Source organism: Heloderma suspectum, chromosome 2 (genome assembly GCF_057233095.1).
Source record: "Heloderma suspectum isolate Gila_16-S chromosome 2, 16-S_ref, whole genome shotgun sequence".
Classification (NCBI taxonomy): domain Eukaryota; kingdom Metazoa; phylum Chordata; class Lepidosauria; order Squamata; family Helodermatidae; genus Heloderma; species Heloderma suspectum.
This window is the reverse complement of record NC_139459.1, coordinates 274,394,200-274,418,037: the sequence shown is the minus strand read 5'-3', so window position 1 is coordinate 274,418,037 and position 23,838 is coordinate 274,394,200. Positions and strand designations below refer to the sequence as shown.

The 23,838-nt window shown below is 41.3% G+C and overlaps 1 protein-coding gene across 4 annotated transcripts in view; it reads left to right on the top strand.

Moving 5' to 3' along the window:
- Positions 1–23,838, top strand: part of EBF1 (EBF transcription factor 1) — a 519,113-nt gene that overhangs the window by 486,906 nt on the left and 8,369 nt on the right. For 2 of the 4 annotated variants that reach the window (XM_084839268.1, XM_084839266.1), the window contains exons 12-16: positions 4,733–4,798; positions 7,424–7,601; positions 8,884–9,063; positions 13,652–13,846; positions 14,147–14,214. In XM_084839268.1, coding sequence (XP_084695394.1) covers positions 4,733–4,798; positions 7,424–7,601; positions 8,884–9,063; positions 13,652–13,846; positions 14,147–14,214 — 687 coding nt within the window. Of the gene's footprint in view, positions 1–4,732; positions 4,799–7,423; positions 7,602–8,883; positions 9,064–13,651; positions 13,847–14,146; positions 14,215–23,838 lie in introns of those variants that run through there. The other 2 variants (XM_084839270.1, XM_084839269.1) reach the window with 1 other exon arrangement.

Here is a 23,838-nt window from a genome sequence, read left to right as displayed (position 1 = left end):
ACAATTGCTAGTGGACCAATAGCAACTCTTGCTTGTTTTTTTGTGGGTGTCTTGTTGGATATAACCCAGCATACAAACCTTTAAAAGTTTAAAACAACAGAATAAAGGCAAAGAAAAAAAATCAAGGGAAAACCCAGCAGTAAGATCTAAAAAGCACTAACACGGTTTTTAAAAACTGAAGGACTAAAAAGCCTGAGAGAATAAAAAGGTCTTTACCTGATTCCGAAAGAGGACAACATGAGTTCACGGCAAGCCTCTCTGTGAAGTGCATTCCATGATCAGGCTGCCACTACTGAAAAGCCCCTCTCACCTTATTTGGCTGGGATGACCCAAAGGAGGGCCTCTGAAGATGATCTTAGGGTCCAGGCAGGTATACATGGATAGCGTAATCCAAGCCATTTAGGGCTTTGAAGGTTAATAACAGGACTTTGAAGTTAACTTGGAAATGGATGGAAAGCCAGTGCAGACCACGAAGCACTGGCATAATATGATCGTATAGGGCAGCCAGTCCCTTTTAACAAGCTCACTGTCCTGTTTTGGATTAGCTGAAGTTTTGAGATTGTTTTCAAAGGCAGCCCTCTGCAAAACACATTGCAGTAATCCAAACAAGAGGTTACTACATGGATAACTAGTACATGGATAACTAGCTAGGCTATCTCTATTCAAGTAGAGTCATAGTTGGTATATTGGCCTAAGCTGAGGTGCTTGCCTCCATGGCAATGCTGAATCCATGAGCACCCCCAAATGACAAACCTGTTTTTTCTTAAGTAGAAAAAAATAACAGATAGGCAGCCATCTTAAAGGAATGGTAAAACAGGCTACATATCCATTATCTGTATGCAGGTTTTGCTTGGTTATGGGGGAGGGGTTGTCATGTTCTGATGATCTGAGAAATCTGTTTGACCAGACAATTGTGAGACAAAAGAAATGAGTATCAGCATCATGGGATGATGCCTCTATGTTACCACCGTCTTGCTTTAAAATGATTGCCTGGTTCCTGCCTGAATGATTTGCTTTCATCATTAAGACTAACAGCACAATCCTATGCCTGGTTACTCAGAAGTTAGTTCCACTGTGTTCAATGGAGCTTTCTCCCCGATAAGTATGTATAGAATTGCAGCCTAAATTATCTGAAATTCAAACATACTGGATGAAAAAGGGATGTGGACAAGTTGACAAGATCTTTAGTCTCATGGACTACACTAAGGAGGAGATGGAAAACCATCACATAGAATCACATCCTATCCCTTATGATGTTTCAATGAAAAATGCTTGAATGGCTTCTGAAAATGTTACATTCTTAATGCTGCTAATGCACTTTAGAGTGTTTTAACATTTATCCAGGAACAAAACATTAAACTGCCATCTTTATTAATTCAGTTACACTGCACTGGTGTGTCCTTAAGGACAAGTTCTCAGCATTAGAGAAGTGTTTTCTATGCACCTATGTCTCTCTCTCTGCACGTTTTCAGTGGCACAATATCACTTTCATTTTCAAAGGCATATATCTTTTTATATTAGCTATCTTTCTGATAATACCATTTACAAATTTAATCAGTGTATTTTAATATTCCATATACTTTAAGTGCAATATACAATAAATAGCCAGGCTTCATCTTAAACATGCTTTAGCCCTTAAATTGTTAAAGCTGCAGTGCCCTTTCCATCTACTTACATAATGTCATAAAATATACATTTCAAGGTAAATGAAGTCAGCTACTTCAATTTAGTCTCTCAAACTGGTAGTAAATGAGAGGTTAACACTATGGTGCCAAACCCATTATTGAGTAAATTTAGCACCTTGGACAGCTCTGTAAAATCTTTATTGCTTTCCTGACCTGCTCGTCATGTTCTGTCTATGTGTTCAGTGGCTCTCAGCTCTGATTGAAAGGCAATATATTAGATCCTGAACACAAACACGCTCGGGGGCTGGTTCACTGGGAGCGTAATGACACGGAGGTGAGAACAATTTTCTGGTCACCGCAATTCAAGCACCTTGCAAGGTCTGTTGCAGTAACTTATAGAAGACTTTTTGGCGCTGCTTTGTATTTGAAGTAATGATGGTACTAGCCATGGCAACTGAGTGGAAATTGAAAATGTTTTAAGTTATTCTTATTATGGTGGGGTTTTTTTTTTATTAAAGACCAATCTGAATATAGACACTATGATAATCTTTTGAGTAAAAGCTTAGAATTATCCCACAAAAGAGTGTTTGTGTAACATTTGCCATGCCTAACCTAAAGGTGTCACATGCAACAACAAAAAAAGTGTTATTATGTGGTGAGGTTGTTGAAGAAAGCATAAAATGTATAGGTAGTTGCTTATTACAAAGGAAAGACACCCCAAACGCTGACTAGCTGTAAATTGTAATGGTACTTATTCAGTATACTCCAATAATAAACTACGTGAAAAACTAGGGTTCTTTTCTTTTCACGTTCATTGTGGTTTACAATTAAGTAACTGCTTGTTTCTTGAAAATGGCAGTTTAGATTTCTGTGAGCTGAATTCAGAACTGCTGTTCTGCCAATAAAAGGATGCCACTTGCAGAACAGAACTATCCTGTCCTTTCTTCTCCCCTGGAGCTCCAGATTTGGAGGCTGCGTGGGGGGCTTTGAGGGGGAGGCGAGCAAATAGTATCCTCCTGCTGGTGGAACAATGGTTCTAGATCCAATCCTGTGTAACTTTATTGAGGCAGTAGTGCAAACCCATTTTCCCCTGAGGAGTTTTATTTAGGTGAATTAAACTGTTCCAGTATAAATAGGCTGTGAATTGCAGCCTGTATCACTGCTCAGTATTGAAGGAAAATATTTTCTTACTTAAAAATTCATACTAAGGGAGAAGGGTTTACTAGTTACTATTTTTACTACAACAACACCAACAACAATAATTTGGTACAAATATGTTTTATGGTAATATTACTGCAACTGTTTCAATCCTAGCATTCCTGTCTTTGATTTCACCTAGGACAATTTTACATTTTCAAAGTCATTTTGGCTGGACAAGATGTTTTAGTTCACCGTGGACTGGAAAAGTCAAATCTGACAAGCAGCTTTTCTTTCCTACTCCAGTATTTTAATCTTTTACAAGGCAGGCAGGGCTTACTGACATTCTAAGTGGCTCAGCTGAAACAGCATGGCCTGACTCCATATGGGTATCATGTGCATTCAGTTCATACCCCTTTAAATTATTTAGTGCCTTGGTCAAGATGCACAGAAAGGACAAAGGCTGTAGCTAGTGATCGCTTCAGAAATAGTCTCAAATGTATTGATTTCGAATTCATCAATTATATAATGCACCTGGCTGCATGTGTGAAAAATAATTGAAATGTGTGTCCTGAAGGGGAGAATATGCAATGGTTTTAAGGAATGATAAATGTTTACTGAGGATTCAAAACATTCTCATCTCATTTTAAAATTTAGGACATCATGTATGTCATAAGTAGCTACTGCAGTATGACAACTATTTTATCATATATTGTAGAGAATTGTAGAGAATTTTAAATTGAAAAAATGCTAATATGCATCTAAAAGCTTGTCATCTGAAGAGTTGTTCGAGGATTTTGAAGAGGTTATGGTGACAGCAAAATGAATGCAATTATATCTCTATTTTCTGATCAGAGACTATAGTATATGAAAATTGAGCTTCACTGCTTCTTTTGGTTAGAAAATCTAGCTAGTATATAAAACATACCCAGTTAAACTTTTCAACTTTACTGAAAAGTCAGTTGTTGTTTTTTTTAAAAATGCCTCTAGTTTTGTAAGCCACAAGCAGAAATATATTTGGATTCAGCTTTGTTATTTTTTTATGCTGTGTGGTCTAAAGAAATAAAGAAATAAGTTGCCTGTTTTGCTTTTTTATTGAGCCATTGAAAGTCAGTGCAGTATTGAGGCTGATGCATGGTCTATAATGCAGAAATATATTTTATTATGTCCACTCTTGTTCTCCAAGTTTTTACATGCTAAAATACAAAGGAGAGCATAGTGTTATGCAGATGCCGAGATATGTTCCTGAATTGTTCCTAAACAAATTAGCGGATGGAGAAGTGAGCCACCATGGAAATCAAAAGTAGGGCTATGCCCAAAATTCAGGCACACACATACCACACATTTGTTCTAAATGGCATTTCCATGAAGAAAATGCTTAGAAATGTCCCTTTGCAGTATTGCTGTTTGTTTTCAAAACCCTTCTTTCATAATGCTGTATCCAGTGTGAATATGTGGTTGTGGCACCTTCCCATGACAAAGGAAAATGAGCCAAAGAAGTTGGACATTATATTATTATCAGATAAACTGCATTCCAGAGATAGCCAAACAACGTGCTTGATCTGATAAGGTCGCTGTTTCTATAATATGAATTAAGAACCAAATAAACAGATTGGAGAGATCTGTAACATGCCCTGAATCAATGCCGTTCCAGCACTCTAACAAATGACTATAGGTCTTATTCTGCAATAAACCCACAAATGGCCTATTGTGCAGACAGTAGACAACTGACCGACAGATCTTATTTTGCAGCACAAACAAATCTCACCTTTTAACTTTATTAAGCTTCTGTGAAGGATCTGGATGAATTGTGATTTAACAATATTCTGGGTTCACTAAGTACTGTTTCTTTCTAAAATTATTGTATGCAGAAGATAACACTGAGTATTAAAGCTGCAAAATGCTTTTTTTCTACATACAGTTTATTGAACTTATAAAGAACACATCTCTTTTTTCCTCCCTCCTAACAGGAAGTAATACTCAAAAGGGCAGCTGATCTGGTGGAAGCACTCTATGGTATGCCACATAACAACCAGGTAACTAACTCAGGACTAAGAATTCTGACATCTATGTTACAGGGATAGCCTACGCAGCCATACTGATACAGTATAAAATCTGAGAGAAAGGCAAATGAGAAAGCCATAACGGGTTGGATCCTAAGGAGCTTCGTCCATTGTTTTTTTTAAACACACACACACACACACACACACACACACAAATATTAAAAACTGGACATCATATCTGGAAATGCAAATCTGTGTGGGGTGGTCATTTATATTTTTTACAGGTCTATATTTGTAATAGAATTTGAATATCTATGCTTTGCAAGTTATATTTGTTTTGGGGGGTTAGGTGGGATTAGTTCATGCCAGCATTTAGCCTAAAATTCAGTGCAAAATAAAATAAGCATATGAGACACTCTCTTTGGAGACTTTACCTCAGTGTGACTTTGGAAGTAAAAGCCAACATAACTGTAACTGGGCAGTTTCACAGGACTACATGGGTAACCCTTTGAGTTGAAGACAGATGCTTAAATGTAGGGGTGCACGAAAGTCACTTACCTGGTCTCGCAGCTTTTCGCGGTAGGGGGGAGGCGCTTCGCTGCTCCCCCCGCGAAGTTCAGGCCGGGGGGGGGAGGCTTCCCGCCTCGCCCGGCCGAAATTCAGGCCGGCGGGGAGGCTTCCCGCCTCGCCCGGCCGAAATTCAGGCCGGGGAGGAGGCGCCTCGCCTCGCCCAGCCGCGAAATTAAATGTTTTTTTTTTAAAAAACGCCCCCGTGATAGGCTACGTTAATCGTCACGTAGCCTATCACGGGGGTGTTTTTTTTTCTTCTTTTATTGGAATGGCGGCAGCGGCAGCCGGTCAAAAGACCGGCTGCCGCTCCCGCCCCGGACGAAGACCCGACGAACCGCCGGCCGGACCCGCCGCCGGGAGGGACATTCGGGAAAAGTACGTCCCGTCCCGGGGGGGGTGCAGGGGGCGGGGGGGTGGAGAATTTCTCCCCGAAACTTGTTCGGGGGGCCGAACACGTTGGCGCTCGGCCCCCCGAAGTTTCGGGGAGAAATTCTCCGCCATCCCTACTTAAATGTTCTCTTTGTCTTCCAAGGACTACTCCTTAGGACCTTCAGTATGCATTAATTCTAGGAAGTGATCTTACACTGTGAGGAAGCGGACCTACTCATGTAGACATCCACAAATGACGGGTGATAATTAAGGGACAGAAAATAGAAGCTGGTCCTTCCTAGTATAGAAAGGCTAAACATCAAAAAACTCTCTCTGCACCATCACAGACAGGGTCTTGCATTAGAGTTGCTTTTTACTCACACTGTATGGGGTGGCAAAATCTACCACATTACTGAGATCTATTCTGGTAAGATCAGAGCAAACGGCAAAATTCTTTAGTGCCTAAATCATTTCAGAACACAGTACACATTTGCAAGAAGGGAAAAAAGACCGCTTTTAAATATACGTGAGGTCTGCTTGCTTCTCTCCTACGTTAAGAGGTCTCTGTTGTCATACCTAAAACTATGCCGCATTTCACTTTACCTGTTCCAATATGGAGACTCACGCTTTTGTTAAAATAGTGTTTATGTTTTCATCATCAACCAGGTGCCAGGTGGTAATGCACTTATATGACCCTTTTGTGCATGGTTGGATATGATACTTGTAGTAAACGCAAAATGAAAATTGGTATTGATATGCTGCTTCTAACATAAATATAGTGGCATCAGCCTCCTTATCTACAGTTGCTTAGTCTAGGAAAACTCCACTTATTCATGTTTTGCCTTCTGTGACATAGATGTTTGCTATCTAGAAATTGGGCCTGGACTGAAAAAGCATAGTTTTTCCCAAGCCATGTAATAACCATGTTGTTGTTTATTCATTCTATGGTTAATAAACATCTGTGTAACACTTTACATCTTTACAGTGTACATCTTCAATCATGCAGCAGTCTTGTTTGATAGGTCATTGTTCCCATTTTATAGAGGGGGAGCCAAAGTTGTGAAATGATAGCTTACACGAACTCACTAAGTCTGTGGTTGAGTCAGATCATAAGAACCCAGGACCACAGATACACTATCAACCATTACTTTTTTGGAGAGGATTAGGGCATGACCTTTAACTTGTTCAGCACTCAGATCAATCCAATCTTGTTCCATTGTTATGAGGATAAATGACCGTTTACATTGGTGTAGGCTCATTAACATTAGGGATGTACGGACTGTGTAAAATCCGCTCCATCTGCATTCCGCAGATTGTCAGGTACCTTTTGTTCCGTCATCCACCCACAGTCAGATGCGAATGGTTTTTTTGTCATGCGGAAAAATATGGAAATAATTACGTAAATATTTACATAAGTATTTACATTAAGTATTTACATAATGTACCTCAGTAAGTAACATTTAGTGTATTGTCCCCCATTCCATTCAACATTTCCTCAGCAGAAACTTACATATTTTTCTACGGAAAGTAAAAAAAATCATCCAAAAGTCCACGGACTCCACACAGCCTGAGGGGGGTGCTCCGCAGTAGATTCTGCAAGTTGAATTCTTAGAAATCTGAGCTCATTTTAATCTGTCTTGAATTTCTCCAGCATCCCTAGTTAACGGTCAGTGAATTGCCTCTTCATTACTTTGTTATATCTCTCAACTCTTCTCCAAGGAAATAATCCTGAAAAGAGCAGCCGATATTGCAGAAGCACTCTACAGCGTCCCTCGCAATCATAACCAACTTCCAGCCCTCGCCAACACGTCAGTCCATGCAGGAATGATGGGTGTGAATTCCTTTAGTGGTCAGCTAGCCGTCAATGTCTCAGAAGCCTCACAGGCCACCAATCAGGGTAAGATGGAGAAGAAGAAACATTTATCTCTTTAGGCAAAAGTGGTGTGTGTGTGTGTGTGTATAGATATATATTTAGATATATAGATATATATGATACAGAAACCAAAAAACCTGGGGATTAAGATACCATGCATGGTTTATAAATGATATCATGTATATTTCTTTCACTAAGTCTGCTTATTTTTATTAGAGTAATACACAGAACAGCTCATGGTCCAGGTAACATACTATCCACTTGCATAAACAAATGTTCAGATAAACTTGAGTGCTATTTAGTTGGTGTAATGTTAACACAGAGAGTACATGGTAAATTACATATTTAATTAAGTCATGGTCAGTGAATCCAAAAGTGAAGTCTTTCCAGTTAAACAATCTGGATTGAGCCTGAACCTTCCACACCAAAATATTTCTAATATAAACATACTGTAACATAACTAAGCATACTGGTTTATAATATGTCAACCCTATGGATTGGTCACAAATGGTTAACAAACAAGTTGATGAATCCATGGCTAAAGACCTTTCACAGAAGGGTATGAAAGCTATTATCATAACTTATAGCTATGTGCATCATCTGCCATCTGAGACCCATGACACTCACACTTGTTTAAATACTCTCAACGCTTTTAAGGTGGTGGTCTCATAGCAAGGGGATGCTCTCCCTAGAGAAGCCCACATTGTGCCCACATTGCTGTCCTTTTGGCACTAGGCTAAAATCTTTCTGCTCTCCCAGGCTTTTAAAAACCTTCTAAGATCTGTCGGGGATGCTCTGACTTGGATTCTTGCATTGAGCAGGGGTTGGACTCGATGGTCTTATAGGCCCCTTCCAACCCAAAGAGTATGATTCTTTGTTCTTGTATTTTACACCCTGTGGCACTGAAGTTGGTTTAGGCTCTAGGGTTGGCTGGTTTTGGCTCCTGCAATTTGCATTGTATTTTTATTGTGTTAGAATTGTGTAATTGGGGTTTTCTTGCTAGTCTGCATTTTTAAGTTATAGTATTTGATTTTTAAAAATTGTTACATTTTAATTAATATTGTATGGCACCTACAGAAGGCATCTAACAAGTATAGATCCTAAATAATAAACAAACATTCAATAAACTATTTGCAAATGAAACTTTATAAGATAAGTGACCTCCATTCCCTCACTCTTTCACCAGAACTGCATTTATACTGAATCTTCCTTCAGTTTTAGGATAGCAGAGTTTGGGATGTTTTGAAATTGAGTTTAACTCTCTATTGACAAACAACTGTTGTACCCTTTTAACTTTCTGCAAAAGGTTTTACTCGCAACTCAAGCAGTGTGTCGCCTCACGGTTATGTGCCAAGCACTACCCCTCAGCAGACAAACTACAACTCCGTCACGACAAGCATGAATGGCTACGGAAATGCTGGAATGTCCAATTTAGGTGGATCTCCAACCTTTTTGAATGGATCTGCTGCCAACTCTCCCTATGCCAGTATGTATTATGCATGTTGCACAATTCATACTGAATAGTTACCTGAATGGCCTGGGCTTTTGTAATGACCCTAAGTCTGAAATAATAATTGCACTTACCAGGGAGTCGGTCTCATTGAATTCAGTGGGGCTTACTTCAGAGTAAATATGCACAGTCTTGCATGTAAGGCCTTTGAAAACATCAGTATAGCTAATCGTTTATTTTATTGTTGTTATTTTTAGTATTACTTACTTACTAGTTGAAAGAGCATTGGTTACATACTTATTCAGTAAAGCAATTTGTCTAGAACTTCCTTGGCATTGCGTTTCACTTCCTGATACACTTTGTACTTCAGATATTGATGTAACTTTTTAGGTTTTATTTTAACTATAGCTTGAAAAGCTCAGACCTCCCATATAGGGCTAGTATATAGGGCTCCCAAGGATTTCCTGTCCAGGGATAAATCAGATCCATACATGCTTAGCTTCAAAATGTTACATCATCAGACACCCCAATCCAGGAACCATGATCCTCTTTGGAATCAGGGGACCAGTGCTCCAAAGGATGCTACACAGGCAATTCCCCTTGCTGAATTAGGATCATGTGTGCGATGACAAAGAGATGCCTGCTGCTTTCAGCTCTGACTGATAATACCAATACACTGCATGGAAGGGGGCTGCTAAATCTAGGCCTCTCATCCTGTAAACAGGATAAGATTGAGGTTTCAAAGCTGACCATCTCTTTCAGAGGAGGAACTGTAGCAATTGACGGAGTGCTTCAATGTATGGGGATCTCTGGACTGGGATCCATGTGTTCCAAAGGATCCTGATAATGGGGATTTAGCTTTTGAGTTCCTTTTATGGGTGGATGTTGATTCAGTGTGCATAACCCCCTGGAGAAGATTGGGGGGGGCACATGCGGAGCTGCAGGGAGGATGGGAAATTAGATCTGCCAGCAGTGTCTGTTGCATTGGATACAACCGTCTGATAGCAGTATAATAACAATCAAAACTCTCTAAACTATTAAAATGAATTAATGGGATATAATATTTCAGTCTGAAATTATAATCTATGGTGATTTCCTGATCTAAGCCCTATTCTTTGGACTATTAAAAATATTTCAGCAATACATTATTTCATAAGCCTGGACTGATTCACCTTTTTAAGTGTTTCCTCCTATTAAGTCATGCCTTTATATTACTTTTCATATTATTATTATTATCATCATCATCATCATCACCACCATCATCTTCAGATTTTTCCTGTGGATCCTGCTGTCCTATTAATGGCAAATATGTTCAATCGGAAGATGTTTCAATCATGGCCTGAGAATTAGAAAGGTGGCATTCTTAATTAAATCAATAAACTAATTGCTGTATAGTAGCAATTCAATTTAGGTGCTTTGATTGCTCTGCCTTAACAAGTGCTTGCAGATACTGAGTGACTTTAGACCAAGATTGTATCTGTCAGACTGTGAAACTTTGAACATTTAATTTCCATTAATTGATTTCCTCAGTGTTCACAAATATGATATCAGATTCTCGCACAGAGATTCTGAGAAGGTGATTTTTATCTACAGAAATGCAAATAAAAAATAATCTAAAGCTCAGCTGATTTGAATTTTCATTCCACTACCATTTAATTATTCATAATCCTGAACATAAACAGCTTCTAAACAAGATGAAGAAAAAATGAGTAATTTGACCAGCGTATGGGTCTTCTCTTTTTTCATAGACATGGAACCAATAATTCTAGAGTCATTTGGCATTATTTTAAGACAAGAAAGCCACTCTAAACTTAGATGATGAATGCATCAGCCAAAGACATTAATTGCCTTTGTACAAGACACCAGAATGATTTTTTAAAAGTATATCTGCCTTTCAAAATCAGATGATGCATCTGCTGGAGTTAATAAAGCTACTTGGAAATGTAAAACTGTAGGTATTGTCATACACACTAGTACAAAGCTAGAGGTGCCAGCGTCAGGCTAACCTAGGCCAGATTGACCTGGCACCAGTGCCCTGATCCATGGGACCAAGGATGCTTCCATACAAGGCTTTTATTATGCCATTGCCCTACCTCATTCACAGAATTTTAGAGGGCATCCAGATGACATCGCCTGCCATTGGTAACCCTCCCATGTTTTCCCACCGCTTCCATCTTTTTTCTTACCACCAAAAATCTGTGGAGGGAAAGAAGAAGTAACTGCAGAATGCCTTCTGCATGGTAGGGCTAGATGTTCATCTGGAGGTGCCCCAGGAGCAAAGCAGATAGCCGCGTGCATGCTGGTGCCATTGTGGTAGTGACATGACTAAGAGGTGATGGCCTGGCACTGTTTCCGAACTTTGCAAGTGCCCTGCCTCCAGAAGTCTCATCATCTTTCAGGCATAATTGACAGACTGAAGACAATCGCATGTTATTTCACATGATCAACAAAAATGATTGGAAAATATGTTTTTCCACCTGACCCAGTGCATCTTTATTCAGATAAGTCCCACTGAGTTCAGTAGAGCTTACTCCCAAGTACATGTGTGTAGGATTTCAGCCTCATGTTATGCATGTTTACGCAGGAGTAAATTCCACTGGATTCAGTGGACTTATCCCAAGTTAGGGTGCACAGGACTGCAGCCTTACAGTGCAATCCTATGTAATGAATGTTTACTCAGAAGTAAGTCAATTGGCCTAATTCATAGATAAGAGTGTATACAGCTGCAACCTTAATTATGAGATTTATTGGATACTAAAATAATATTGTAAAAAGCAAACCAGGTTTAGTATCAGCCATTTCAAACTAACATTTTCCCTTTTTATATAAATGAAACAGTTTCAGGACACTTTTAGTGATCTTTTCCCCCCAACACAGACACATATGCCTACATGGAATTCAGCTGTAGGAGAAACAGAAAAAACATTATAAAATAGGGTGGGGGAAAACAATAAAAGAAACCTGTAACATTTTTTTTAGCTGGTACAAGGGGGCATTTTCCCAGAATCCCTTCCAGTGTTGCAAATGTGCTATTTTTGGATTGCATAGAGCTTCACACAACTTGAAAACTGCTCTCCAACATCCTCTGTGACAGTGCCAGGGATGTTGGGCTTTACCTAGGGATGTACGAAAGGTACTTACCTTTCGGGGATTATGCTGATGGTGCTGGGGGAGGCGTTCCGTCCCTCCCCCCGGAATCCTCGCCGGGGGGGGAGGCGCTCCGTTCCTCCCCCCCCCCCCGGAATCCTGGCCGGCCAGCTGTGCTCCGCAGCGATTCTGCGGAGCCGCCGGCTGGCTCCGCCAGCAGCCGGACATCCAGCCGCTGGCTAGCAGGGACGCAAATGGCGGCAGCTGTAGCCGCCACCGTTTGCGTCCCTGCAGTCAGCCGTGATAGGCTACGTAAATGTTTACGTAGCCTATCACGGCTGATTAAAAAAAAAAAGCGCGTACGCAAATGGAGGTGCCCATGGGCGCCGCCATTTGCGTTTCTTATTTTGGCACGTCTTAGTCTACGTAAACATTTACGTAGACTACGACGGTGAAAATAAGGGGAACGCAAATAGCGTAGCGTCTACGCTATTTGCGTTCCCCTTATTTTCGCCGTCGTAGTCTACGTAAATGTTTACGTAGACTAAGATGTGCCAAAATAAGGAATGCAAATGGCGGCGCCCATGGGCGCCGCCATTTGCATATGCACTTTTTTTTGTTTTTGTTTTAATCAGCCGTGATAGGGTACGTAAACATTACGTAGCCTATCATGGTGTTTTTTTAAAATCTAGCTGTGATAGGCTACATAAATCTTTACGTAGCCTATCACTTTTTTTGTTTGTTTGTTTTTTTAAAGCTGGAAATGGCGGCGGCAGCAGCCGGTCGGAAGACCGGCAGCCGCCACCGCCACCAGAGCCGCCGCCAGGAAGATCCACCCCAGGTAAGTCCCATCCCGGGGGGTGGCGGGCCGTTCCGCCACCAATTTCGGGGGGCTGAATGCGCTGGCATCCGGCCTCCCCGAGATCTGTGGCTGAACTTTTGTACATCCTAGCTTTACCTCTTGGACTGAGCTGTGTGTGGCTCCATGGGGGAACACCATTTCTTGCACCAGCACCATGTGAAATGGAAGAGTTGTAATGCGCGTAGGCAAGAGTTTTAATAAGCAAGCAAGTACTAGAACTGAGAAGATTATGAGATGGCCCATAGTGAGGTGAGATGGTGGGATATTTTTACGACCCCTTCTGATGCTTCCTTCACAGAATGGTAACCACTGCACCACAGCTTCTTCCTGCATCTCAGAGATAATATCAGAAGTCCCAGGTCCTATAGGACAAATCCATAATGCAGCCACTTACCATGCCAGTTTCACTTGAGGCAGTGATGGTATGGGAACCAGCCATGTTATGGCCTCCTTCCACATGACCTGGGCTTCTGACGTTAACTCTGCAGTGAGGGACTGCCGTAAGCCCACTCCATGACAGTAATGTCAAGGGGCATTCAGATGTGCGGAGAACAAAGCATCATCAAGCATTCAGGGCATCTGTTAAGCAAACCTTGCGGCTGAATTCAGTCCTGGTGGCATTGCCATTTGAAACCTTGGTAAGAATATTCCCTCTTTGTTCTTGTTTTACTCCAGTCGTGCCATCCAGCCCAACAATGGCCTCCTCCACTAGTCTCCCTTCTAACTGTAGCAGCTCCTCCGGGATCTTCTCCTTCTCACCAGCCAACATGGTCTCAGCGGTGAAACAGAAGAGTGCTTTTGCCCCTGTTGTTAGGCCGCAGACTTCCCCTCCCCCCACCTGTACCAGCACCAATGGGAATAGCCTGCAAGGTAGGCCAACCCTGGCATGTTACTATTTTACAGCACTTTATTTCTGTGCATCTCGTCAAAAGGGTGATGGATCTTTGATGCTCTAGAACGTGGTGTAAGGCTATAATTTCCTTGAGTCTCTAATTCGCCCTCATTCCCTTGCTTGGCAAAGCAGCTTGCTCGTATTGTCCTGTTGAACTGAGATGCTGTGTCTTTAAAAGCATGGTCTGAGTTTGCTTAAAATGAGTGATAATTGCAGCTTACTAATATCCGCCTTTCTCTTTTTTTCCTTTCTTATTCCTTGTTGTTGTCTTTTATCAGACCAGTCTTTTGTGGACTCTAGCAAGTACTCCACTGCAGGGTCTCTCCAGGGTCTGGCCTTCTCCTGAAGTACGTCAGTCAATCTTCCCTTCCTTCTTTTTATTTTGTTTTTCCTTTGTCATGTCCACATGTGCAAAATCTTTGCTAATAGCAGCAACATTTGTGGGGGCCGGCCATCACAGAAAACAGACTATGGCAGAGTTTGGTTTTCATATGAGAGCGTATTGCAAAATATATGTGGCACATGCTACATTTATGTAAGGTTTCCCACCTTCTTACCTTGCATAACATTAGCTCTTCATGATTAATGTACTGGATGTAAGCAAATTTATCTTGTAAACAGTACTATATCGCCTTGAAATCCTCTTCAACTGTTGGCAATCTTCACTTCTGTATCATGCCATAAACTTTAGCTATTTGGATGGAGTAATAGCCATAAACTATTACTCCATCCTTTTTCCATAATTCACATCTTGTGCAATCACATGTGTTTGGATTTGGACAAGTCTAGTGGGTGCAGGGAAGCCCTTGCCATGATTCCTCAAAGGGGAGAGCATTGTTTTGCACTGTGATTTCACTCAGCTGATAGAGTCCCATTTGAAGACTGCTTGAGTCTCCAGTGAGTTTTCATGGTGTCCCAGAATTGTAAAATCAGTCTCTCCAAAAGGGAGCAAGTCAAACATGGAACAGCACAATTACAGCAAGCTTTGGATTGGGACCATTTGAGCCCACATACTCAACTACCTAATCCACATAAGTGTCAGGGTGGAAACTGAGCCCATAGAGCCCCAGAGCAGTTCTGATTCTGAGGAAGAACAGCAATCCGTGGGAGAGGAGCTCACTCATCTCTCACAAGCACAGCAGCTAGCAGAGATTCCTCCTGCCAGTATTCCTGGGAGAGATAGTGACCCTGGCAGTGAGAGAGCGCTGGAAGGGGGCTTGGGGGACACTCGGCGCAGACGCAGGGAGCGACAACAGATGGAGGGTGCCGAAAGGAGGTGCTCCACTCGTTTGGCACTAGAACAATGGTCGTGTCCCGAGGACCCAAGGGAAAAAGGGAGGATCTCCATAGCCCATAAGTTCAGAGTCTTCCTGTGGTTCCCCTTCAAACGGAGACCAACTGCCTTACCTGGAGCTTAGGCTACTCTGCTATCTTTCCCCAGTGCTGTTCCTTGCTTAGTCACTAGTGATTAGTATCTGAAAGAGGCATAAAGTAATAAAGGAATAAAGCCTTGGAAAGAATCCTCGTCATCTGTGTCCTGAGTTGGCTATTGGAGGGGACTGCAAGAGGCAGCTAGGGCGCTCCTGACAATAAGTGGCGGGGGGTGGGGAAGCAAAGGTAGCCATGCTGGACAAAATAAAAGTTACAAAACCAATATTAGTGTAATACCTTTATTACACCAACCAAAGGCCAGTATCCAATGGGGTCATTGGGCCACTGGCCCCTCTCACCAATTCCATTGCAGTAGTGGGACCCACAACTTAGCGTTTCTGGTTGTTTCTGGAAGTATTAAATCTCCATTGCACAAGCAGTAGGTCTCGCTTGCAGAATGATGTCAGTGGGAGTGCAATGAAATTGGTGGGGGCACAGCCCCCACTGGATACTATCCATAAGAACACACACACAAAATAAAAGCTTTCGAGTTCTATAGAATTTTTCATCAGGCAAGACATTACAAAAAGCAGGCAGGGGGACAGGGGATGAAAAAACCTGATTTGATGGTCACAGTGTCTGGTTTCGGACAATCAGCGGGGAAACAACCCGGTATGTGTTGTTTCTCCTACCTCTGCATGTGTCGGTCACATAACTGACATTCCCCAATTACCTGTGCTGTGTTGCAGGTTGCCATGTCATCTGAACCTGACATGCAGCGTGGCAGGGGTGGTTTCTTCTTTTACCCACCCTACAGCCCATGGCTTATGTTAGGGGTTGTGGGGTGGGTGAGAAGCCACCTTTGTGATGCCGCACCCTGGGTTCAGACGACACGGCAATGTGGGGCAGGTAATTAGGGAAATGTTGGTCACACAACTGGCAAGCACAGGGTGGGAGGAACAACCCATACCGCATTGTTTCCCCCTATGATCATGTGAACTTGGCCAGTGTCTGCATGTTCAGAGTCCCAAGATGAAGTGAGGGCTTCATTCATCTTGTAACTTCATCTTTATCCACTTTAGCTGGAGCTAAACATGTCACAAATCCAACTCAAGACATCTCCTTGGCGGTTATTTTTTGTATGTTCATTTGCACACTGTAGCAACCTCATTAGAATTTGCATGGTGTAATTGCGTACTGTCTGGTTCAAATTCAGACTTATTAAGAAAAAAATTGAACTTAGATGCTGATTCAAAGAGCTGCATAGCTCACTCAAGGACTTGCCCCTAACTCAGGGGAATTTCTGACTTGAAAAAAACTGAACAGCTGACACTCACCCGCCCACACACACTATATCACACTTTGTTTATTAACCTCCCCTCAGTTTTAAAAGCAGTGTGAAAGATGGAGGCTAATCTCTGCAAAAATATTTTTGAAAATATATATCCCTTGGGCTTACACAACCAGTTCCTTGAATCTTTGAATTTTAGCCTTTGTCCCCAGTTTAGAAGAAAGCAGCTTGTGTACATAGGAAAAGTGTCAAAATTAGTTCCAGAATAGTGAGGGAGAAATGTAAAACAAAATTAAATGCAACAAGAGTGATTGTAGTGGTACACCCTAAAGCAGGTGATCTCCAGTGTTGTCAAATATTTGCTGCATATCAGAGCATTCAAAAATTGCCTTGTGGTGCCTTTGCCCTACCACTTACCACCTCATATCATTTTGAGTCCACCCTCAAAATGATATTGCTTGGCTTCTTATGGAGATGTTCACTTAATCAGTTTATCAGCACCGTCAGCCCTATGACAGCCTAGAACTTCTACATACATATCTTTCAGGGACATATACCATCATGCCCACATTTGATTTTAAGAGGTTACTGTGTTGTTGGGTGGATATTCTAAAATTATTTCTCATATCGGCATTGGATTGCACACCCAGTAAATGAAAGATTCATCTAACATCACTGAACCATATACATCATAAAATCATAATTCCCCATTTCTCTGTTTGGTCTGTTGTATGGCTGCCCTACTGTGCTTAACCCTCCCTCATAATTACTGCACTGCATTTTAAAGCACTGAGAGGAGTACGCATTTTCATGCTCACTTACACAAGAAGTGTTCTTATAATCACCAGATGCCTCAAACTGTGCCGGGGGTGGAAGGGGTTACTGTAGCATGCTGTAGCTCACCCAGACCTGCGATTTTCTTCCTTCCTTTTCTTCTGTCTGTATCTTCACAGAATGTGGTGACAAACAGAAAATAATCTTTTCCGTTGCCTAAAGCCATTTGACATGAGCATTATTTAGGAATCGCCTGTCCCAAATGTTTCCAATGTATCCAGGATTCTCTGGGTCATGCCATGTGCCACCAAGAGTGAGAAGCCAGCTTTGCAGTCATAGAGCAAATATGGTTAAGCGTATCAGCAGAAAGGAAAGCACTTATTCCTAAACAAAAGGTACTTACCGTGCCTAAAGATAAATGCTATATCCAGTGCATTAGAAGCTGAAAAATCCAGGACATAAATCTTTAGGATAAAACAGGTTGCAGCGGTTTGTTTTACCATAAAACATGCAATCTACAGAGAAATGATCTTATGCAAGCCTCACTTGGATTGAATGAAGTTGGCATGGAAGATGTGCTGGAAAGATTGCACCCAAAGAAAATAAAAACACATTCACTTCTTTAACATTTTTCCTGGTAGTTTAGATTTACAGTTTAAATTGGAAAGCATTTTAAGTTGTCAACAAAATTCCCAGCAGTTAAACAGGCCCTGACCTCCTTCTACTAACAGCATGAGTCAGTATAAAAAGGAGAAACATAGCCGTCATAAAGTGTCAGTCCAACACATTGTTGAATATGGCTGTGATGAAAGAAACAAGCCATATAAACAATATGGGTGTGATGATAGAAACAAGCCTAACCCTGGCTGGCCTGTGGACAGCTACATATGCCCTGCTTAACCATCCTGCATTAGGGCAGCCACCTCACAGCCTGATTTGAAGTTATGGCTCTTTTCCCCAGGAAAATAGGAGACGGGGCAGCTGAGGTTCCTCCCTCCTCACCTGCTGTATATGGCACACCTGGACTACTTGCCACAGCAGGTATGGGAGGGAATGACAGGACAATGAAGTGAGCAGATGGGAGGGGTTGCTGTTGCATTGCCTCCTGATTTAGTGGAAGATTTAAAGGGCTGTGTCCAGTGTATGGGTAGCAAAGTGGCTACCCATTTGCAGCAATAATAACGAGCAACATTTTTGTTGGACTCAAGGAAAGATGTGATAATTTAATGGGCATGTTACAAAATCCATATCAGTGTAATTCCTTTGTTAGGGCAACCAAAAGATCACAAACATTGTGCAAGCTTTCAAGATCTCCAGATCTCTTCATCAGCCAAGATGTTAAGAAAAGCAGGTTTGGGGGGCAGGACGGGGAGAAAAAAAATCTGACTTGAAGATGAAGTCAAAGTAGCATCTTCTAACATTTTGTAACACCTTTCCTGATGAAGAGATCTTTTTCTGGTTGACCTAATAAAGGTATTACACTAACGTGGATTTTAGATTTTTCTTATGGTCAACATGGCTACTTTTGTCTTAATTGGCAAGGTGTTGTACAATTAAATCAATTGTTCATGCAATGCATAGCAGTGATGCAAATACTCATTAATTTATGCTGCTGTCTATGCTTTTGAATGGGAAATATATAATACACGTTGTGATGATGATAGTAATGCTCATGTGTTATGCAACAATGATTTAAATTGGCTTTGCAAAAAGTGTACATCCAGTTTTGTGGATAAGTATCCCACGTGTGACATGCCAGCATGCAGACAGTCTTATCTATACAAATAAAGGGATGACTGTCACATATCCCTAGTGGAGATTGCTGATCAATCACTACATATGTCACATCCCAATTGGAAATGCTCAGACAGAATACTCAGATCAGCTTTCAGCATAATTTTGTTCACAACTCAGTCTTCTAATATGAGAGTGAAACTAAGATAGGCAGGGCATTTTTAGAGAACAGCTGAACTTCTGTAATGAGTTAACAGAGATTTTGCCTTTAGCATTGTGTCATTTTACACCACCCAAGGCATGCAATAACTGCTCAGAAATGCATGACCTGTTGTATGCTATTGCTTACATAAACTGCTATGTGAAAGGGGTGTCTGGCTTCTTTCTCTTGGGCCTCTGACAGCAATCAGGTTTTGCTTGCATTGTTAGAGATCAACCAAACTCTGTTGTTGTTTTTAACCATATAGTGCGTAAGATGTAAAGTACTTGTTTGCTTTCTTCTTCTTTTTCTATGATAGAGCATCCTCACACAAATAAGGAGAAAAATAATACCCATTCATGGGTTGTTGTTTTTTTAAAATCTTCCTTTTGTCAGGTTTCTCGGGAAGGAAAATCCAGTGATATTTCCCTTTACAGAATCAATTTCACATTGAACCAGGAAAAAGCCTAGGTGGTCTCGTTACACAAGGCACTTAAAGTACAAAAGTAGCATGATAAGGCCCTGGCAGAATAGAAATATGAAACCTTTTAAGCAGGAAGAAATTCAAAATGTCATTCTGCCTTTTGACTTGTAATTTAATTCAGAAGTATTAGGCTTCTTCAGTAATAATAATGATAGCTGTTCTTTGAAGAAAAAAATCTACTTGTGTAGTGTATTTTATGCCATTTCTCTTCCATTGACACAGTTACTTGCATTTATCCACTGTGAAATGTTAAGCTTGCCTAAAAGTTGGAATCATCTTTGCTTAGAAAATTATTGTAGAGTTACCACAAATGGCCAGTACAGAAAATCTGCAAAAACGTTTTTATTCACATCACTACCAGTTGCTCCTATATATCTAATAGCTTAGTAATGGTGGGTTAGGAGGGACAGTCAAGACTGTCTTCAAGGGAAAAGGTGTAGTAGCTCCAAAGATGATCAGGGTTCTGCATTGAGGGACACACAGAGCTTTTCCCCAATTCCCTGTCTCTGTATCCCAGCCTATTTCCTAAAATCAAAGGTGCAAAACCATACAAAAATCTTAGTCTGGGCCATCTGAATCCCTTCACACCCTATTATAACCCCCCCCCCCCAATATTATCTGGGTTATCATATGAGTCTGCTATGAGTAGGCAATGACTACAAATCCCCAACACATAGTCTGCAATGAAAACATACAACTGAATTTATTTTGCAAATATCAGATATTATATGGCAGTGGTTCAGGGTTTGAGGGAAAAATATAAAATGGCAAAGAACAGAAAAAGTAGAAAATGCAAGTGTGCTTAGGGCAAATGCCATTCTACATTGACTAGCCCTAGGTCTTCCAGCTGAGACAGCCCCCCCAAACTTATATAATTACAAGAATTCTTTGTTTTCAAAGCATTTTGAAGGGTTTCAGAGTTTGTGGGGCCAACAGCTGACCACCCGCCAGTATACTTACGTGTATGTAAGTGGATGAGATAGATATATAGGGCATTTTTCCCCACCCTGTAGGCCTCCAGGTATGTTGGAGTATTGGGAGTTAGTCTGGTGGGTACCAGGTTGGGGAAGGCTGATATAAGGACTCCTTACCCAGCACGGTGCTTTCGTAGGAATCAGGAAATGGCTCTAAACATGTCACAGGACACTCAAAACTGTGGGCAAAACTCAGATCTTGTGTGGGCTCAGAACTCCTGCAGATTTTTCAAAAGTGCTGGCATGGATTACAGTTGGGATTGGGGCTACATAACTGGCGTGGGGTCCCAGTCCTTTCCCCCATGGCCTACTGGAGCTGCAGTTTGCCCTGCAGGGCTCCGAGTTGGCATATCTTACCTTACAGGATGGGGACGGGTGGGTATTGAAGCTTCCGCTGTGTTACAGAAACTGCGCCACAAAGGAAATTAAACACATCCACAAGCGAACAGGCTGCTTGAGTTTTGTTTTTCTTTTTTGGCTGATTTAGTTATGTTGACCAACATTTATAAATCCAGTCACAATAATCTTCCCACTTCCTTCAGCATAAAGGGACATATTCTTAACATAGAGTAACTTCCCCTCCTTCAGTGCATATATATGATAAAAGCATAAGCCCTAGGCAGGCATTCAGCTTACTCACACAAAAAGTGAGGAGGGGATGTGAGTGCACACACAAGCCCAGCTCCCAGCATCCATGTCCCTGCCTGCTCAGTCCCCAGCCTTTCCATTTTGAAGGAAAAAGTCTGAAGTGGTTTCTACTTGTGTTTGCTTGAACACGAGTAGAATCCTCTGTGTCAGCAGCAACCCTGCTTTATCTGTTTGTTCCATTTCTATACCACCCAATAGCTGAAGCTCTCTGGGTGGTTCAGAACAATTAAAACCACAAAATACAGCACAGATCAGGGTTCCCAATCACTCAGAGGCTTCTAATCATGTTCAAGCAAACAACCAATTCAGACCTCCCTGCTCAACATGGGAAGATCAAGGACTGAGGGGATGGGGCGTTGGGGCGGGGCTTGTCTGCACACCCACATCCCCTCACCATTTTAGCCTGTGCATGAAAAGGCTGCACATTTTCACACACACCCGCCAGAGAAAATCCCACAAGTGCCTCCCCCTCTCCCTCACATTAAAAATATAATAATACTAAAATGTAAAACTAGCAACATACTGCCCTTCCATGACAAAGTGCCTGACTCTGCCTAACAGTAAGGTTGGCCCTGCCTCACTGAATAAAAAGGTCTTCTTTCTCTGGTCATTGTATTATGTGATTGATGTGTCATGATCACTGCTACGTCTGTAGGCATGTGAAAATATTTGCTGTGATTTAAAGCTTAGTCCTCAGTTTTGTAATTGATTTTTTAAATTACCGTTTGTTGTTTTAAAAAAATTACAAAGGCACGCCATTCCAACTCATGTTTTTACAACTTTCATTCCAATTTTATTTATTCTAATAAATGTATACCACATCTTTCAAGTAGAGCACCGCTCTGAAATCTGTCACCCCTCCAAAATCTGTTTTAGAAATGGAGCGGTATACAAATATTGTAAATAATTTTTTTTTAAAGAAAGGAATTTTCCAAGCAGGAGGTAGTTTGTATTAAATAAATCAATAAAGCAACAACAATATAAAATATAACGATACCACAACAATATTAAAAGCAACAGATTAAAGCAGCAGAAGATAAATCAATTCAGAGTTAAGTTGTTTTTTTAAGTGTGGGGAAATAAATGGTCTTTGTCTGGTGCTGAAAAGTGAAAAGTGCAGGCATCAAGGCATAATTGGAGAGAGCGTTTAACAACCTGGATGCCCTTCAAGAAGGTCTTCTCAGCTGCCTCATGTAACCCTCTGCACCTCAGTTGGTGGAAGTACCCAGTGAGATTCAGAAAATGGCCTCAGTGAATGGGCTGGCTGATACAGAGGAAGGTAATCTTTCAAATAGGGTTGATCTGAATGTTCTGCCAGCCCAACATTCAGCGGTTTCCAGAGCCAGTGGGGAATAGAGCAAACCATTGCAAAGATCAGGAGGACAGCTGGATGTTTTGGTGAGGTGGGGAAATGTTTTGGTAGGGTGGATGTTTTACAATTTGATGAGGTGGCTGGGCAGTTTTTCCACCTTTTTGGGGGAAAAAACTTTAAGCAAAGGCAAGCTGCTGCACTCAGCAGATGGCCACCAGTTGCTTTAAACATCTGTTAAGGTTGGCAGTGGTAACACAGCATGTTTCCCAGTGACATTGTTTGGAAGAAAAGATGACTACTCCCATTCTTCATACAATGTCAATGGGAACCATTCGTTGTCATCACCCAGTGTCATTTCCAGCACCATTCTTAACAGATTCGTAAATCTGTTTAAAAGAAGAAGAGGTGGAGAAGAAAGATTGACCACCTCATCAAATAGTAAGTTTCTCACTCACCAGAAAGTGCCACAATTCACAGTTTTCTTCACACCTTTGCTGGAGGATGAAGTTCTTGCCAAGGTGGGGGCATGCAGAGCCCTACTTGGCAGTGCCACAGTCAAGGACTTTTAGCAGTCAATAAAGTTTCATATGAAAAAGTTAATTTGGTCACGAAGTATATCATTTCTTTTCTGGGCCAAAATGTTCAACAAGTCTTCCTGTTGGGAAGGATCCAAATCTTTCCAAAGCATTGGCTTAGTGACAGGTGTCCAACATCTGTCTAAAACAATCTTTGCTGCTATTATCAGTTTTTTGATATTTAAATATTCAAACATTTTAAATGGTAAATGGCTTAGCATTTAACCTGTGACCTGTTATCAGATGTATTCTTTCTTCCAAAAAAATTCATCTGATCACAGTTTCACCTGAGATTAAAGAAACTCCTTGTTTGTAAAGACTTTATTCACACTATGCTGGTCTTTTGAAGAATCCCCTAGAAGGACAGAGACACCAGATTAATTTTTAAGGGGGATGGCTGTTTTGCCACTGAAACAGGTAATCTCCTTAGGATGCCTAGCTCCAAATTAGTAGATATACTTTGCATTCTTGTCTTCTCTTGTTTTCCTTCATTTAGTCATTGCCATTTGCTTAAACTGCCTTCCCCTCACTGATTAGTCTTGTAATTCATGCACATATGGTGATGTTTGTGGAGAAAACATTCCCTCCCACTTCCTTCCCCCACCAAC